The 20,882-nt window shown below is 37.8% G+C and overlaps 1 protein-coding gene across 1 annotated transcript in view; it reads left to right on the top strand.

The window, feature by feature from the left end:
* The window catches only part of LOC142977675 (uncharacterized), a 166,997-nt gene that overhangs the window by 94,242 nt on the left and 51,873 nt on the right, over positions 1 to 20,882 (top strand). Inside the window, exon 22 of the mRNA XM_076121748.1 lies at positions 3,605 to 3,695. Within this exon, the coding sequence (XP_075977863.1) occupies positions 3,605 to 3,695 (91 nt within the window). The remainder of the gene's footprint in view (positions 1 to 3,604; positions 3,696 to 20,882) is intronic.

Here is a 20,882-nt window from a genome sequence, read left to right on the forward strand (position 1 = left end):
TTTTGTTCCTAGGATATAGGGAGCGTTGCATAGTTTTGCGAATTATATGGTCATTTTAACGATAATTTTAAAACACATACCGTATACCAATGTTTTGGTAAACTAGCTTTTTCTCCCCGAACAATAAAAAATGAAATCAAATTTTACACGAACTTGTGTACACATATTGAGAAACAATCTCAGCTGACACACGGTGTGACAGTCACGTATATATCACTGTGTATCTTGAAGGATTTATGTGATAGTTTACATTACATTACTGGTATCGTAGTGCGTGAACAAAAAACGCGCGGTGGCGTTGTTTGCGCCGCGCTCATGCAACAGATTACATCGCCGGCACGTTCACTCACTGCGGCTTTGGGAAAACCGAAATGTACGCATTTTTTAGCCTCGCTTTCCACCGAAAATTTTCGAGAGATGCGAATTAACTGGACTTAACAAAAGCTTGGGGTTTGATGGACTGTTAGTTGTTAGTCAAATTTTGTAGGCATATTCCCTTTTTAAACATTAATATTTTGCTTAAACATGAGCTTATAATACAGTTTTTAGAATCTTATTATTTTTCAATAATAGATTTTTGACGATCTTACACTCTTTTTACATCGTATTATCTTATGTGAGTGGTATTGCTATAAAATGTATAGTTATGCTATAGTAACGTGCAGACACGAAACCGCACATTATCATAATTTTGAGTTAGAAATTTTAGAAAAGAATCGAAAGTGAGTGACTTTTACCATTATGCTGTATCTTTTTCATCGCTTAGGTATGTTAATACCATATAAACCACTAGTAGAGCGCAAGCCTTATATCATACGTCCACTGTACAAAGTAATGTGTGTGCCTGCGAGTTATTGCTTACTATTTCGTTCCTAATGCCTTTAATACGACGGACCATAAAACTACGTCATTATTGAGCTTGATTTCTGATCGTTCCAGTTAATGCTCCTCTGAGGTTTCACATTGTACGTGTTTTATTATTAGCTGAGACCCCCCATACCCCAGCTGGAGCTCGGCACTCAATCAGTTATGTTCTATGAGATTGTGATTGACTCGTAATGTGTTATTGAAGTTTTATATACGATTAATGGTACTGTCATGATTTGTTATTGCTCAGTTAAAATGATATCGTGATTCAAATTACTTGGTGCGCGATGAAACAATTACTTGATGACGAAATTGCGTTTGCTGATTTCGTGGTTTGGTTGCGGTTTCAATTCTAGGATTAGAATTTGGTGGTAGATATTCCAACGTTTATTTTATCATTATGACATGAAATTTTCAGTAACAAGTTGTTCAGACTTTGTGTACTAAGATTTAATCAATAACTTCTGCAAGCTTGAAAGGGATTCTTGTTTCTTAACCTTTAGGAATATGTGAAGTAACTAAGAAAAAAGATAGCTTTATTTCCATAAATATATTAAAACTGACTGTACCAGATAAACCGCTATAATATTTTCATAAATTGTTCAATTAATTAGGAGATTTTCTTGAACTTACGCGTATCCCGCAGCACACTTCTGACTAGTTTCACATTGACTCGACTAGTTTCACATTGACTTTCTAAGTGACTTCTAGTAGTAGTGGTTATAGGAACAATGTGCGGGAGCGCATTCATATGTATGTGTTGGTAAATAATTCATCGCTGTGCTGCCCGCACCCCGCGCCCGCCCGCGCCGCGCCCGCCCGCGCCGCGCCGCCGAGCGCCTAATGAAGAGATATTGACCACTAACACTGACTCACTAGTCACTGTACTACTACTAGCTCTACTTTATATGGACAAGTTTCACTCATATACCCATAAGTATTGCAGTTCTTTATAGTGCTCTAGTTTAGTACCTCAGTGATACAAAAGTAGCGGATCAAAGTCTTGTCTTCGTTTACTGAGTTGGACAGTTTTTTTTTTTGGCCCTTTCACTTCTGGCGTCCCATATGTTAGATTCCTGCAGTTAATGTGCATATAAAAGTTCTTATATACGGAAACAAAGTTTGCTAGACTACTTGACATCGCAATTTGCAATTAAAATCAAACTTATTTACTAAAAACTTAGTGTATCTAAAACATATCGAGTTGGAAGTCGTTACAAGTTGTTTGGTAATTAGTAAGCAGTAGGTGTGTACTAATTATGAGTTCCTGCCGCCCGGCGCGGCGCGCGGCCCGCTGTAACTTGAAGTAATTTAACTTTACGCAGCGGGCCGCCGGTTGAGCGCCGCTGCGTGCCCCGACCACACGACACAACACTTTAAGTGCTCATTCACGTTGACTCGCGGGCGCGGTGGCGGGCGCGGTCGCGAAATATCAAACATATGGCGATGTACCGAAGTGTTCACGTACAAACCGTTCGCGCGGTCTAAGTCGCGGGCGAGCTAGCGGCGTCGCGCGCGGCCCGCGTGGCGCGCTCGCGCCAATATCAAACAAGTGAAGATGTTCGTGTGTGTTCACGTCGAACTAGCGGTGGCGGGCGCGATGTCAAGTAAGATCAACCAGTTTGAGCCAGTTTGAGCCAAACGCCCGCCTGGCGGCCAACGTGAACACAAATCGCCACGTCCCCGCGACCGCGCCCGCCACCGCGCCCGCGAGTTCCAACGTGAACAAGCACTAAAATTTTAAACTGCTTGACAGTTTCGTAATTGCTTGCACTTTTTGAATAATATTAAAGTAGCGAAATTGGAATGATATTAAAATTTTACGTTCGCATTGTTGTGGTACTATAAAACAGCCTTATTTTGTTACACGAAATAGTGCAAAAATGTAACCTCGAAATCAAATTTCTTATACAATTAAATGTTGGTGAGTAGTCCCACGGCAGCTGTCACGAACAAACATTTTCTGCTTTCTTGTCTTAAATATTAATAAAATAATATTACGCTACCCAAGATTAAAAATTATAGTTCAATATGAAGTACAAAATAATTCAAAGAAATTCCTTTACACAATTAAATGAGTGATGGCTATTAATACACGAACATTTATACGAAATAGTAGCGCCGCGTGTGTTCTCATTACTCTTTATAAAACCCTGCGAGATTTGAAATAACAAGCGCACGGAATTCTCAGACATCAGCTAGTTCTATCGTAGTAAAATGCCAAGCCGTAATTGTCTATACTCTTGAGAAATAACGTGTTTTACTTACAAAAGCAACGCGATTTCTCAGAACGACAGACACAGGACGATTTCTTAGAAACACTGTTTGTACATTACGCTGGAGAAAAATTCGGTGACGGAGGAAGCCACGCTAAGGCAAAAGTCGTGTTAAGGCGACCGTGGTAGGCGGTAGCTTGCTTGCAAGCGAATACGTAACTACTTATTAAATCTTATTGTTGATTGCGCTTAGATGTGAATTTTTGCTTTTCGCAGAATCCTCAGATTCGGATCCGTAGTCAGTCTTACCTAACTATATTTTCACTCGAAACTCCTGCGCAGTTGAAAAAATTAGATAAAAAGCTCCTTATAGACTAAAATCATTTGTTATCTTATCGAACATGATTATGATTACCATTTTATTTCTTACTCACTGGAGACGCAAGACTCGCACGAGCGTGGCTTTAGGGTTAGAAAGAGTATTATTTGTCAAATGGAATAGTTGATGTGTGGTGTTACAGAGAGAGGGCCCGCGCGAGGAGGAGGAGCGGACCTCCCCCACCAGCCAGGAAATATTCGCACTAGAGGACCGCAAGAGGGAACTCGTTCAAGGTAATAACTATTCACACACATACCTAGACATCTATAAGTAGGCAGTTTTTCTTAGCATCATTTTTCACAGAATTAATAAATATATTTTAAAGGCCTTGTACCTGAATAAATCTTGTGTCGCGACGCCTTTAACAAACAACGAATCATACCAAATCAAATACAGTTTAATGTGGAAACAAAAATTTGGGTGTCTCTACATTCGACCTGCAGTCGGATAATAGACTCATAAGCTTCTGTTGAAAACAGTATGATATAGTTAACGTCTAGATTCAAGACATATAAGATTTTCGCTGCAAAAGTACTAAGAAGAAGAGAAAAGTGTAATCTTATTGCATTATGAGCTTCCTCGTTCAGCTGCTAATGCTCGCGACACTCTTATCTTTAATATATTAAAGCCGTCTGTGGCTCTCAACCTAACTGTCTTGGACCACTTAGGGCTATGACAAAAACTCATAGTGGATAGATTTTCATAAGATTATAGATAGTGATGTTACTTATTTTATTATTATTCAGTTTTAATGTTTTAAACTAATTTGACAAGTACCTGTTTAAATACTAAGACAAACAATAAATATTGGTGTTATTATGAAATTCTTTTTTAACCTACAGTTCTCAATTTAACTGTACGGGTTTGAATAAAGCTAGCAAGCGAAGCTAAATGTTGAGCACCACTGATGAAGATAGTGACAGTATACAAGTATGGTATAGGATGTAAGCGGCTTACAGTTTTTCATTTCCTTCAGGAGATCACATCACACACATACTTGAGTCAGCTCTTAAGCGCAACTTGCTTCATTTCGCTCATTCCGCCGAGCGCCGCCACTGACCGCCTAATCCCGGCCCGGATTACAATTTTCCTTTAAATTTTCTCTTAAGCCTCGTTCTACTAAATGAGTAAATAAAATGTTCTAAAGAGTAAGTTTAGTTTCCTGCTTTAAACAATTTATTTAGTTATAGGTGTTTACTTTGTAACAGAATTAAAGTCTTACCTAGTTGTCTGGAGACGCAATGTTCAAGACGAACATATTACCGGTGATAAACCTTTACTACAACAGTAAAAAAGTGACTACGAAATGTATCCCCCTTAAATCCAAATTGACACTTACAGCAAAATTAGTGCTGGTAGCACAATTTTGTCACAGGAACTAGAAAATATATTTTCTTATAAAAGTATAACTTGGACCCTGAAATCCCGTGGTTGATAGTCTATAGTCAAAACTTAAAAAATAACTATGAACTAGTCATTAGCTACTAACTAGTTTAAACGGTTACAATTCCGGTATAATAAATAAATAGCAATAAACATTAGCACAGTGTAAACATACATAAATATAAGGCGACAGCGGCCCGCTGCACCGCTGTACCGCTGCACCGGAGCATCGGAGCAATACATTTAATAAACCGAGGCGATGTACACAAACAACATTTAATTCTATTTATCTACGATTTATACTGCAATTAGTGGGAACGTTTGTTCATTCAATTTATACTTTTGTAAAATAGTGGAGTGCGAACTATTTCGCGTGCTTGCCGCATGAAATAATATTTAATTAACAAAATTATAAGTGAAGCCTGGCTCATAAAAACTGTAATGTTATTTCTGTCATCTCCCATGATTTAGGGGGCGAGCTTATTTCTACTTACCGGGCACGATGCCGGGCGACTATATTGAAATGTAAAATTTTACAGGTTGAAATGGCAATAGGCTATAACAAGGAACTGATATTGTTAATGGCAAAACCTGAATGTATTTTATACACCTCTACCTAAGACTTGGGTATAATAGGCGTGACATTATGTACGTGTTCAATAGTAATTATAAAAAAACTGCTACAGCCCGACCCCAGGATCAAATCCGAGACCTCATAATCAACAGTCGCACTGCTATTTAGACCACGCAATCTTAAAAAGTAAATTCTAATAATCTTGTTTTAGCGTCTCCACGTCTTTGTACCTATGTACCCATACACATCCATACTAATATTATAAATGCGAAAGTAACTCTGTCTGTCTGTCTGCTACTCAATCACGCCTAAACTACTGAACCAATTTGCATGAATTTTGGTATGGAGATATTTTGATACCCGAGAAAGGACATAGGCTATATATCATCACGCTACGATCAAAAGGAGCAGAGTACCAGTAATTAATGTTACAAAAACGGGGAAAAATTTCACCCATTCTCTCTTATTGGATGCAAGCGAAGTTGCGCGGGTCAGCTAGTATTATATAAAACAACGTTTTCATACAACCTCAATATGAACGGCGCGAACACGAGTTGTATTCTACTCGAATTTTAATAAAATGCAATCCATCTCTATAATAAAAGGCTTGATTGAAAATAAAATGTTTAAAGCGCGTGTATGTTTTAAGCGTGTCCAATTTTAATATCGCTTCAAAGTGAAATGTTATTACATTTCATTTGATATTTCTGTTCGATCAATGAACCAACGATTGCATTGTTCTTCGTGATTGAAAACACGTGTAACTGTACATTTTGTATGAAATTCATTTTTTACTGTAAGCGTTTTTACTGCGTTTTTCTCACCTTGATGTAGTCACATCAGAATTTTCTTAATGATCATTCATGATTCGTTTGAAACCAGACCTTCAGTAGTATTTTTTTTACGCATTTATCATTTTCCACGCATGTGCCAGTGTAGATACTATGCGTGTGCATGTTAAATTTCTGATAAAAAATATATATGTGTTTGTCTTAGCAAAATAGACGTTAACCTGGCACAGATGTGCCTATACCGTGTTTCAAAATCTTTTTACTCTACAGTTTAATAACTAAAATAACTGGCACACTCAATCATTACGTAGATACCTAAGCTGCTAAGTCACAAACTCTCACGAAGCAAGTAAAGTATTTCATTACACAAGTATGTCGGACTGTTGAGAAGAATGCCGACGAACACCGGAAGAAATGCCGCGCATATTTCAACTTATTTAATATACTCTGAGGCATATTAGCGAGTGAACAAAATTTATCAATATTTAGTGTAAAAAGTGCTACAATTTGATACAAATATAATCTAGCCTCATAGATACTAGTGTATTCAAACAAGTACTACCATCAAACTTGTCTGTATTTTGTACCATATGTATCAAGTTTTAAAACGACATTCTTTAAAAAGTATTTGCAAAATAAAAATAAGCGCTCAACAACGTCTAAAAAATGAAAGAATAAAAAATAACCATTCAACCATAATCTTATGCCGCAACAAAATAAAATTGGAACATCAACACAGATTCCCAGATTACAACAACATAATCTGAGCAGATGTTATCTGCATGTAAAAAGTCACGTTTCACTGGGAATCATAATTGTTATGATAATGTCTGTAGAGGCTTCAATAGACGCGCTTTTTGCGATATCATTTCGATTTTTTCAGTAAATGTAAGCGTGCTTATATTCAAAGGATCTGTTGAAGATTGTACTTAAAGATCATAAAAGAAGTATCACAAATATATAGGTCTTTAAAGGCATAGAAGGTTGTTCACTTTTAAAAGTGAAAATACATTGGTCGCACCCGAGACACTGTTTAGATTTTTCTTAGATACTTTTCATATCACCTTGAGTGGGCACTGGAGCTTTTCGTAGAGGGCGGTAAAAGGTCCAAAAACAAATCATAAAAAAATGTAAAATGTATAAAATTAGCATGTTTTTTACGAAAGGGGGATGCTAGAACAAAATGTCCTCGTAAGGGAGCGGCAATGTTTTCCCCTCGTTATTTAAAAACTATTCGACAACAACATAAACATGTCAAATCTAGCTCATTTGTTCTGATTTGTGAGATAAACTTGTATTTCTGGTTAATTATTTCAATATTTACGTCGAAAATATATTATGTTCTATCAAAACAGTACTAAAATAAACAATGTCTTTTAATAATAGTTCTCGCTGACGTTAAATCACATGAGCGGTTTTATTATTATTTATGGCTGTCTCGCGTCGCGGCGCTGCGTGGCTCGGCGCGGCTCGGCGCGACTCGGGAGAGCTCGGGCCATGACACGCGTCAGATTACTAACACTACGAGCCAGAGCGTGATAAATGCTCGTGGACTCGCTGTGAATACACTGACACTACGGTAAATCATAACAATAGTCACGCTTCATTGAAATATGAATTTTACGAAGTATTCTTTATTCGAACTAAAGATTTAAAACCATTTGTCTCTGTCGCATTGTGTGCGATAGAATCAGATATTCTTTTAAATAAATATCGCTTTTCGTAAAAAGTATATCTTAAGCTTAAACCTCTGTATTACTTTAAAAAAGGGTATTTATAAACGTAGCTGGGTAAAGACTTTTAGATTTCAAAGTCCCATATCAGCAATGTAAGCCATAAACCTTTTTCTTTTTGTATTTGTACAAATAAGAGCACGCACCCGCCTCACTGGTGACGTAATCACCGCGTCGACCTGGAGACCTAAATAGTAAGAAACGTGAAGGTCTGTGCGTCATTAATACACGTCCAGTTAAACCGCGCGGTGATAACGGACGACTCGCCGCGACGCTATATCTGTAGGCACGCCGGCAAATACTTAATGAAAATGTAAGCAATCTTGCCAATCTTGGATGACATTTGCAAATTACTATGAGTGTAGAATAAAGGGCTGAAAGACGTCACTCACCATCTTTATTTAGTTAGAATTTTCCCAAAACAGATTTTTTTCGATTTTTGATTACCGATATTTAACTATTTTCATGATCATTTAATTAAAACTGGTTTATGAGTACAGCTGTGAAAGTTTAATAAAATTGTCAAATAAACTTTCAAATTTTATAGCATTAGTTTTGATTTATAAACGATATTTGTCAACGATCTATCCGACGATATGTAATGCAAATGTTTGCATGAATATAAGTAACTGTAGATATGATATAAATCTACAATGTTATTCTTGAACTCGTATTCTTCCCAATTTCCTATTCCAATTTTTCCGATGACAGCTGATAAAACTGGATAACTGCATTCTGCCTTAGAATGCAGTTTTAGTCTGAATACGCGAGCGGAAAATGTACGCGAATAGCATAAAATGAAATGGCAAGGCCAACGTCTACTCGGCTCATATTATATACGTAGTGTCATTTGACAATTGCAAATGGGATATTATAATACAATTCTGAATCATAAACGATGCCAAATTCAAAATGAAATGACATTATAAGTGAAGAGCGACAGCATACATACATGAAGTGTTGGCAATACCTTCATGGGTTTACCTTGTGCGTTATGAAAGTGAACTTATACACGAATTCTTACGTTAATTACGTGAACAAAAGCAGTATGTCTTAATTAATACCACATTTATCCATTACCACAACGCGCTACGCTGTTGCTACACGTGCTACGCAACCGCTACGAAACCGCTACGGAGCTGCTATAGCAACGCAAAATTACCTTACAAGCCTCCACTCGTCCCCTTATCTGTGGTTTCCTGTACATATGTACAAGTGTATGGTAGGTAGTTCCGCAGGCTATTTGCGGCCCCTCGCTTTGATACCCCTGTCCAGATAAAGCGGCCCCCGGTTGAAGCGCGTAAACAACATAGTGTAGCACTCTTAAAAGCCTTATGCTGTTTTTCTTGTTTATTATTATACATTTTATTGTAGCGGTCAAACTTATCTCAGAGTTTCGGTACTTTGTTGAGAGGCTCAACATTTTTGTAACTTTGCTTGCGAAGGGATTTTGGGATATGAAAATTAACTTGTTAAAATATAACCGTTTCTCTTCATTTTGATAATAATATAGGGTTAAGACTTTCAGAATCGTGAGAGAAATGTTAAGGAATACTTTTCTGTGATATTTGTTGAAAAAGGTTCGCGTATAAGTCTAGGGTCCATAAATTGAAAGTATTAGAAATTCTCTTTTATGAATTTAAGAGACTAATTACACTCTCATCGGTATAAATAATATCGTTAGTGAAATAAGCATTTTTGAATTAGCGTTTCTGAAAATGTTCGTTGAAGTTTATAGGCAAAAATCCAGTTGTAATCTGAGAAAGTTTGCATAAACTACATAAATACCCACAAAATAAAGTAGAGCCTACGAATTTGTGGCTCGTATAAAAGCAAGTCTGTCGCCACTGTAATACTGGTTTTAAGCACACACACGAGTGAAATGAAGCGGCCGCCAGTAAAAACAAAACGGTGTATTGTGAGACGTATCGTGCACTTTGTGTGCCATTACGTAATGTGTGCCGTCGTGCCACGCGCTTTATGACGTCATCACTCTACGTCACGACACACGCAAACATACAGACACACACACACACACACACACTGGGTGTACTTAACAGATGTTGTTTTATTACTCAATAATGTTGGTGTCTTTTGGTTAAATAAATATACAATGGCTTCTACTAACGGAGTAAAGTCAAAAGTCTGAGTAAAGTAAAAGCTTGTACTAAGTAAATATAAAGGTTTGTTTACAGTCAGCAGTCATAGAAAGGGGAAATAATAGCAATATATATTATAGTTGTTTGCCATAATGAATAACTATAGGTACATGTTTTTGAGTTATAACTCGATTTTCAATAAAATTGCATTCAATGTTTGTTATTTTTATCAATTTGTAGTTATCGCGTTTCTGTTAATTGATCTCCGGTCATATAACTCGGCTATTTCTGTTAGTTTATATTTTGCAACCTGTACACGCACACGCATTGAATTGCAAAATACCTTGAAAATAGTGAAGTATATTCGTAGCTAATGTTGGTGTAATAAATGTCGTATACGCTCTGATTAGTAATTCAGTATTTTATCTTTTTTATTAATATACGATGATCAAAATTAATTGAACGTTACCGTATAGATTCCGGAATGTTGTACATGTTCATTAAATACCATGCCGCTGCACTCAAACCAATAAAATAGCAATATTATCTCTAACGCTGCAGTGAGCAGATAACGCCATATTACGGGGATTTAACTCCACTCTGTTATTAATATATTCAAAATTCCAACTAATTCCAATACGATTGGTAAACTATTTGCATTTGACGCAGTGGTAATAACGACTGTACTATTGATCTGAATGCTGTTGCATAGTTTTATTTTATTCTGGAAAAATAAACCAGTTTGTTCCAGAAACAAGTCTAGTTGATCTAATGCTCTTTGTAAGTCGTACAACAATGTTTATTCTAGTGCGGAAGTACAGAAATAAATATAAACATGTGATTGTTGTGCTACAATGCTGGCAGCTCGTACGTTCACAAGCGGTAGTAACAAGTTTAAAGAAACAGTGATATCTAAGCGCACGTGTGATCGTTCTCCGTGCACGAGGCGACACGGCGCGGGCGCGGCTCGGGCGCGGCGCGGGGACGGCACGACGACGCGACGTGACTCTGCATAACACTTGACACTCAGTTTTGGAGCTCGCGCATATAAATGTAGTTTGCAATACTCAAGTACGGTAACGAGATTTTGAGAAGATTTTCAAGCTACTTTATCTTTTGGATATGACAGCTTTTTGCTCTTCTCTTTAGATATTGCTCGCGTATAACAGGTTTTTTTTTTAATTATACACAGTTTAGGATTTTACGAAAACGTGTAATTACAATTACTAAAATATATTTAAAGAATTGTCATTTGAAAGTATACTTCGAGAGAGCATACTGTGATGATAATCGTATTCGGAGATAATAATTAAGAATTAAAATAAAATCGTTAAGAGCTCGCTTTAAATGCATTACACACTCCATTTCCCGGTTAACTGTTAACGACGTCAGGGATTTTCATTAAACGCGTCATTAACCTTCCACGTGCATACATGTTTACATAAATACAGGTTAAAATACGCGCCTCCATCATCGCCATCGTTGAACAGAATCACGTCGCGGCGCGCTGAGAGCGTCGCTGCCGTCTCATACGCGACGATATCGCACGTCGCCACACAACTAACACCAACATTGCCGAATAAGATCGTAGCACACATATTGACTACACGTTTAACAAAATAGATGAGGTGATCAACTCGCTTCATCGTCTCGTGATCACTGCTACGAATTGTATTGAACCATTATTAGGATAAAGAGAATGTTGTCTCTGTAATATAGATTTATTTACTGCAACGCGCAGTCAGCCTTGTGGCAGTATTGCCTAGTCAATATTATCATAGTCGTTTGGTTTGGTTAGGTTAGGGCAATATGTGGATGATCCGTTTCTAAGTTACTATGTGTGCTATGATCCTATTCTGAATGTTGTATACAGAGCACGTACAACATGTATTATTCACTAAATTCACCGTATATCCTGCGCTATTGAGGAAACTGGATCTAGAGCCATTGTCGTGCTAACTTATGAGTATTCAACCTCATTACGTATACGATTTTATCACAAAATATTGCGAGTTACAATACTATGTAGCAGTTTTTAGACGAAAAGAATCCTTTTGCAAAGTAGTTCAGCGGTTAAGTTGAGAAAGCGTAAAGGAGAAAATTGTAACGTCGTGCCCAGTTTTCCTTTTCTATCTCCTTTAAGCAAGGTTTCATTAATCTCTTCGCGGTCTATCGTGCCTTGTCACAAAGCGTTATTAACATTACACAGCTTAAGCGCTGCATCACTTTTCAGTGCTTTATAATAGTTGCATTTTACATAACATTTAGTCAGCGCATACTTGCGAGTGGTGGTGAGTGGTTGCGAGCGGTCGGTGAAGCTGACGGCGAAGGTTTCTCGTTCATCCGTCGGTTTAGCTCCGCGTCAGCTAGTTGAGCCAGCTTCTGTATTACTTCATGAATATTTTAAAGTGTACTCTCAACAAAATATGCTTTGCATACTGTAGATTGCACACTATATTTTCGCTGTTACGGCCATCAGATTCATAAAAAATGTTTGTTGAAACTGTTGATAGAAACAAAAAGTTGTGTAGACGAAGTGACGGCAAAAATATGAGTAAATCCAATAAACAATTGATACTTTAAATGGACAGAATTTCGTAAATTTTAACTTTCAGATACAAATGACTTTGGAAAGTTTAAGCACTGCACTTTATATTTATCAAACAAGACAAATTGATTGAAATTTATTACAAATTGTGTTTGCAAAACATCATTAACTATGTCGAAATATAAGAGAGATATCGGTGAGTAAGATGTGGGCGCGGACAAGTCGATAGGATCGCAATCTGTTGGCTGTTGAAACTTGAAGCACAATCGGAGATGAGATCGTTCGTATCGAGCCGGAGATCGCTCGAGTTTCATACAGTTCGAACGACCGCACATTCAGCGCGGAGCATGAGAATAATACCGCGTTTACAATATGCATTCCGTTTCATTTTGTTGTTTTATCTGACTGTAGTGCATTATTATTATTGCTACTGAGATCTTGAAGAGAACCAAAAACCGTTCTCATTTTAGGTTGCATCGGTACTTGCCTGTATTATGAAACTGAAATTAAGGACCTCAGTGCCTTTTGTCCATGTCTTGACTCCTTCGATCGATGTGTTATGATTCACTACCACCGGCAATAAATATGGTGCTTTTTATGATTCCAGGAAAAGAAAATACCATCTATATTTATTTTGTTACGCACACACTTATACACTATAATCAAAGATCTGCTCAGTTGTTTAGTTTCAATGTAATTGACTGAACCGAAATTTAGCCAGGAGGACACATACGCAAATCCTGCGCATTTGAACAATGTGAAACGGACTATTGTGACCTATAATATGTAAATCGGACTTGGAATAACAAGCTATCACTGCGTAAAACTGGAGTGTTATATAAATGCTCAGTTTTCGGTCACATTTCTCTAGTGGATACTCAGCTTTAGCATCCATTTGTCTTCAAAATCACAAAATCTATCTGAATTGAATCGGAAATGGATCGGTGAAGGCTCGGCGGCGCGGCGCGGTGTAAACGAACCATTAGTCTAACTTTAGTTAAGATGTTTGATATCTAAGTTGTTTGCGATGCCGACTCAACTGACAACGCTTTGTATCAACTTGAACGTGCTTGAACATTGCACGTGGCATATCTCATAGTTTGTATAAGTTCTTATTCATATGAGATTAGAATAACAGTAAGCTTCCGTCGGATATGGATACATAGCCTTATACCAAATGATAATATATCTTTGAGAAAAATTACTTGGGTTGAAAAAACAATCCATAATTTTCAAGTGGTACAGTTTGACTCGCTAATAAGGAACGGCTAACAGTCCACAACATAGACGTAATAAATATGTAACAGCAGGCAACAGCAACTTGCACCGACTCCACTCAGTCTGGTTTATTGGAAACATAACAAGTTTCATAAAGAAACATTACAGAAACAATCTCGAGGGGTTAAACTGCATACATATTTACGAGGACGTTCGCTCTCACTGGATCGGAAGTCCACTAATGTTATAAATATTTATCAACTAACGGAGATGTACTCAGATGGCACATGCACATAATACTTAGAAAATACGACGATTTGAGGGTGTACACGTGTACTGTACTTCTCATATTCTTCATTTTGGCTCAGTGCCCACAGACATAGGCCCAAAATAAACATTTTATACAACTTACGTCAACATGAATTATCCCAGCAGTCGTAATCGGCCCTCTCATTGACGGATAACTTGTATGATCAATACGCTTCATGCGTACGTAACTTACAAACTATGAACGAGTTCATCAATCTCGTCCGACGATGAAACACTTGATTCATTATCTCGACAGTTATTACTCAGCGAATTTGTAAATGAACAAAACGTGAGCACACACGAGCCGAGCAGTTTCCATTAAATTAAAAAATGTTTGCTTTACTACCGGGAGCCATAACGAGCCGCTCCACTCTCACAATTAATTGGAAACAAGAACACGCCAGCAGATGTTCTCGCTAAAACTGCCATAACTGATTTATACACCGCTCGTTATAAATTAACGGAGGAATTCTCATCGCGTTTTAACAATAAAATGCAAATAGCAGCGACGTTTTGAAACAGTTTTCACTTCGTCGACGGTCCTCGGGGCCGTAAGCGTTGCTATAAGTCAAATTAATGTGTCACTTATTGCGGTGAGACGGCGGCGAAGTGAGGCGTGGCCGGCGGGACGACGGCGGCACGTCCACGACACGACTGCGGACACGCTACCGATTTGTCGGCGAGTACACGAGCGCGGGCGGCACGTAGCTTATTTATTGCAAGACTTATGGTTGCACTTACAGTGATAAATGCTTGTAACGAAAAAAACATTTTTTTTTACTTCTATAAATTCTAAAAAATTCGAACCAGAAACCAGAGCCATAAATAGCGTCAGTATTTTGTACTTAATTTATTGGTCCGTCACGCGCAGGCTCCCTGTGCAGCGAAGGATACACTGAGAATATTAAAAACCCTGATTTATGATTTAAGTCCCTTGTGCGGTCACCCCGCACGTCGGAGCAGCGACACTGGACCAAGCGGAGGCGACACAATGAGCGCGTGCCGAGCGAGCGCGTGTCGCGCGTGTCGGGGCCCGCTCGTGACGTCACCGATGAGCGATCGAGCTACTATCACGTCGTCAAGTCCGACCACTTCAATAAAGCGAGCCGTTTCAAAAACGACGAGTCTCTGAAGGCTCACCGACCGAAGCGAATGGAAATTGTTCTCAGAGAATTTATATTGTGCTGCGTTTGCGGTACTCGATAGAAAATGTCTAGTGACGTAATTAAACTTATAAAAATGGTAAAAAAAATATTCTGCTTAAGATATCCCTGTTTATCACTAACAATTTTACTTGAGGTAGTTATATGAGACGTCTTTTACTCCGGGTCTGCGTGTACTTCGTTACTTGGAAGCGAATTCCTTTGAGATTATTTTTCACGACGACTCTTTTGATTGGAGAATTTTCCTCAACGCTAGTTTTCCTCAAAGTACTTCAATGTAAGTCATTAGCATTACTTCGTTTGTTTGTACACATTATCTGGAATTACTCGGCGGATTTATTATTCTATTAACATTTCCTCTGGATACTGATTGGAAGTTACGACTCACGTTTTCCGATAAACATAAAACGAAGGACTGAACATTGATGACCGACTGGATTGGAACGCTGAATTCGCGAGAAAATTACTTTACAATAAAAAACCCTAAAGTGCGTTCATCATGGGCTGCTGCCATGTGCTACACTAAACTTTTCAAAATATTAGTCCTCAGGGAGTGACAGACATACATTCACGTTGACACTTTACTCTCTGCTTCCGCAAAATAAAAAATAAGTGCTTCAGTGCAATTTCCATATTAATAAGGGCAATCGTATCCGTTCGATGGGGTGTACATTTTCCTGTTTATCAACAACTATCTAGTTAGTGCGATCGCTAACTTTTCCTCGTGCAACTCTGTGTGGTCATATAAATGACCGGAGAAAAGTCTAGCGGTCGAGCTTCCTTGTAATGTAAAACTTTTGTTGCATTCAATTGTATATAAAAACAATATATAATATAAAATGCTACATTAAAGTTTTGTTTTACAACAACAAAAAAAATACCACACGTTATCTAATCATAACGAGTAACCAATAGGACTTTACTTGGCTAACACAATAATGTCAGCATCTAACAAATAGAAGGAAAACGTAACATGTACAGAACGTTATTTGATTGCACAATTTAAATTCAATTTCATCGGTTTCCCAGTTTACTTAGACAATGGAATCTTGCGAAGCAATAACAGCGCGCACGGTAATGTTCCTTCAGCTCGCAGCAACAGATCCAATTTGTGTTATTGAATAAGAGCAGCGCGGCTCGTGCAGCGTGCACCACACAGTCTATACACGACACAGTGTAGCTGCCGGGCTTGTTCCAACGAATTCAATAAAGTGATTGGTGCGAGGACTGCGAGGCGATGGGATTAACCGCTCCCTCGCCTTGCAGCGCTGCTGCCACGCTGTGACGTCACCGCATGCATAATGCCTCCGCGACCACCACTCACACCATTCTATATGAGCACTACGCGGGATTAAATCGAAACCGCTGGACTTGTCTGACAATTTCAAACTTCACTATAAAGATTTCTGCAGACGGTCTTTCGTGGCTATAGGAATGCATATTTCGAATCGACATTGTCTGTACTGTCAGCTTCGCCCGCAAATTCTCCTAGAATTTTTAAAAGTTATCTCGTTTTTAAGATGATAAAATGGATTGTGCCAAAATAGATATAAATTTATCATTCTGCATAGTATTAGAAAATACACAATATTAATATTATATTGCTGCCTAAGACGTTCGTACACAAAGCCCAACCTTTTTGAAATTCAGGGTTGTTGATTTTCTTTCATTTTAGCTTTGGATTATTTTTACATAATCTTTAAAAAGGTTTCATATGTCAGACGTGAAAAGGCGAGAATACTAAACAAATATTTAGGATAGATATTTGACTTTCCATTGTACGTAGACGTTCATCTCAAAAACCACTGAATAGAATGTAGAAAAATGGCGAACAATAGTATGATTGCGCACAAGCGAACTAAAAGAGCCGTCGAGACGAAACAATAACAGTCATGTTGAGCTGTTGTGCATAGAACTTAATATACGCGTAATATTATCTACACTAACCAAACTATAAAGATTCCTCTTTTCATGTTTAGTAACCAGTTAGGCAGGTAATCTACGAGCCACGCAAGATTTTTCGGGACAACGACATGTAGTTCAAAGTTACTTTGAAACACATTTAGGGTTAGGACTCAATTGTTGTGAATGTTTTGCTAGAATTTGGTACAAAAAATTCAATTCTTTCTAAAAGAAAAATTAGGTCTCAAATGAAGTAGAAGTTATATCGTCTATAAACAACGTCTAAAGCTTCGAACACAAAGCGACGAATATCTGCGGTGTGAATTTTCAACGCCGAAAAAGCCGAAGTAAATTACAACTGTACGATTTCGTCTATCTAGTCGTCTTCCTTTTATGCTTTGAGTTCTCAAAGCCAAGCTAGCGTCGATGCACCGCGATTCACTCGGATGAGTAATGCGGGCGCGAGCTCATATATTTCTTCGACGTTAAATCGCATCGCAGTTTTGTGTTTTCACCCTTATATCTTGAATGTGCACTGGAGGGACAATAATGCGGCGTGATTTGCGGACTCACCGCAACTTTGTACGTAACTGTCAGTAACTGGCTCTAACCGGCTCTAACTGGCTGTAACTGGCTGCGGGAGATCGTTCGCCGAAGCGAGGCGAGTTGCGGCGACTTACGACTGACACGATCGACCGATCGAGCTTTTTGGGCAGATAGGGATACTGACGGTGTCATCACAGTATGTGCTTGCAAACTTGTTGTATATAAAACAAAATTTAGGGACTTTCGCAACAAATAGCGATAGACACAATTACAACACTAGAAACAGACACAAATTAGTAGGTCCCCATCATCGTTTACACAAGGTGCACAATTCGTTTGTAGGTCTCGGCATTCGTTTCTTCAACAAGCTTCCAAAGCACATCATGGATTTACCCCTGCCAAAATTCAAAGTTGCTGTTAAGGAACATCTCGTTAGGAAAGCTTATTACAGAATTGATGAGTATCTAAACGACAATAGCTCTTGGGATTAGTCGCTCGCTTGATTAGGATTCTTTGAAATTAGGGAACTTTGCTATAAATTGTATAAACTCAGTAGCAGTAGGTCTAAATATTGTAAAATATGGGCAATTAATGATGCAAATAGGTGATGTTACGTACAATTTGATGTTATTCATAAAACTGTCACTTTTTCTTTTATAATGTTCACAACCAGTGTGCTCACTTGCTGCCCATATTCTTATTATCACATGCTAGTAGGTGCTCCCAACATACGGTATGATCAGAGACTAATAAATAACCTAGCTATGTTCATTTAACTTAATTGACGTTTAGTCTATATCGCTGATTGTTGGCAGCTCCTCGCATGATCAATTATTGTATCAACCACATTGTAAAACTTTTTGGCGATTGAAAAGAGTGGCCGTGAGTTTCTCGCTAGCTCTTCTCATAAGGCTCTACCCCCTTTCCGAGCTAGTGGTAGATTCAGTAATTGTAACGACTATCATAAGTGTCAATATTTGACCTAAATGAATAAATGATTTGATTTTGATTTTGATTTTGATTTTGACCTACTTGCCACTGTGAGCCATTGTGAGGCTACACAACTTTGTTCTATTACTAATGTCTCATTTTAGTACTAAACTTTGAATAGATAGATATTTGCTCGCTCTAACAGATGACCGAATTTATGTTCGCCACGCAGACTGTGTCCCGTAATAGTTGCTTAGATAGTTTGAATTGAATTGAAAACTCTTTGATATCGTACAATTTTGCGAGTGATTTTTACCCAATCATTCTCATGACACAAAATACATTGACACAAGATAAGTCTGACATAATACAGACACGAAACTCTAGAAGACGTGGAGGAATCTACAAATTCTCGTTACAAGTTAATAGCTCTTAAGAAAACAAATGAAAAAGGTTATACCTACATAAAGTACTAAATACGTTTGTTTTATTTATTGAAGTCAGTTAACAACGCCGTGGATGTAACATAGCTTGTTTACGAAGATCGTTACTAATAAAAATTCTCTCACGATTTTCTTTTGAATCAACGTCGCCTTCTTTATATCACGCAATAAAGTTCACAACTTACATCGCAGCTGTACGTTTGTTGGATGTTGGTATTTTTGTTCTCGTGACCCGAATATGTACAACGTAAAGTGGTATAGTTGCACTATGACGTCACAGGGCGTCATCAATCGGTCGCTGCTCCGAACGTACTTAGTTATGTACGTCCGAGAGATGTGCCCCACTTCCAGTGTATGTCGTTCTATATCATAAACATTTTACTACCTCATTATGTATGTATACGAAAATATCCATGCTGATATTGATTACGTAGAGTATAATATGTTTGTCTGTCATACCTGATTAAATTATAGTTACTTTAATTTTATTATTTTACCCGATCAGCAAACCCTCAGTTGGTTAGATAAACACAAAAAATAAATACTTATAAATTATTATTCTAGCTTCTGTCCGCTGAGGATACTGCGTGTGCGCCACATGATTTTATTAATGTATGACATTCGATGCGAGAACACATGTGATTTTTGGGACAAATGGGATAATGTATGCAGACAAAGTCGTGATCTTAGCTTAGTAACAATATATTCTATTACATGTCAAGTATTTCGTGTACGTACATAACTTATAGGGACGCGAGAGTTTACGAGCGGGTTCCGCTCCATGCTCGGTAATGTTCGGTTATGTTCGGCTATTACCGGCTCGTGCTCGCCCACGAGGCGAGCTCGCATAATCTCGGGTTACGAGCGCCAATCAATTCGGCCGGAATTTGTCCCTGTTCAAATGACTCACAGAATGTGGGAATTAAATCAGATCTGTATAAACTAATAGTTTGTGTGAACATGTGATTTGAGCCACATTGAAATGATTTCTCCCGATGTTCCAACTGTTGATGCTTTGGCTTTGTGTCGCTTAATCATTTTAAGAGAGTATTGATTTAAAGTCTACCACAACGTTAATTTACCTTTATACAATCAGTATTAGATAGATACATAAGCGTAAGTTTGAGATAATAATTATGAACTGCTATATTTAGTTGACCCCCGATTTCAATTTTATATAATGATCAGTGGGTCATACTAATGATGTGTAATGAGGTAAAACTGATTTTTTTTTGTTGCTTGAAGACAACCTAAAGTTACTAAGTATTATTAAATTATTCTCAAAGTAGGTAACAAATTAAAAGAAAATATTTACAATCGCGCATAACAGTAGGTGGTTGTAGTCACGGGCCATAAACTATGATTAAGTATCGGGAAACTACATATATTTTATTGTATCAAAGATCAAATAAAAAACATCAGCATTTATTTTGAAAGAATAAAAGTAGTTTCTAGTTTCATTTGTAAATTTTATGTCGTTCATCTAGAAATAATTTTCGCTATGGAAACATCTTGTGCACTGATCGCGGATATGAATAATTCTGTGTTTCAACGATACTTTCATGATTTCAGATTACACGTAAAAGAGTAGCAAATAAATATTCACTAACTCTCGCTAAAAAAAGGTAGAAATTAAATTTAACCAAGAGCTAAATAAAGTGTAGAGACATATGTTGAGAACGGGAACATGTCAGCGTTCTTGTGATAAATTAAATAATAAATCAGTGTGAAATGCAGTGCCGACTGCTGACCCCCGGGACACGACACAGCGAGCGTGAGAG

The sequence above is a fragment of the Anticarsia gemmatalis genome, chromosome 13 (genome assembly GCF_050436995.1).
Source record: "Anticarsia gemmatalis isolate Benzon Research Colony breed Stoneville strain chromosome 13, ilAntGemm2 primary, whole genome shotgun sequence".
Classification (NCBI taxonomy): Eukaryota; Metazoa; Arthropoda; class Insecta; order Lepidoptera; family Erebidae; genus Anticarsia; species Anticarsia gemmatalis.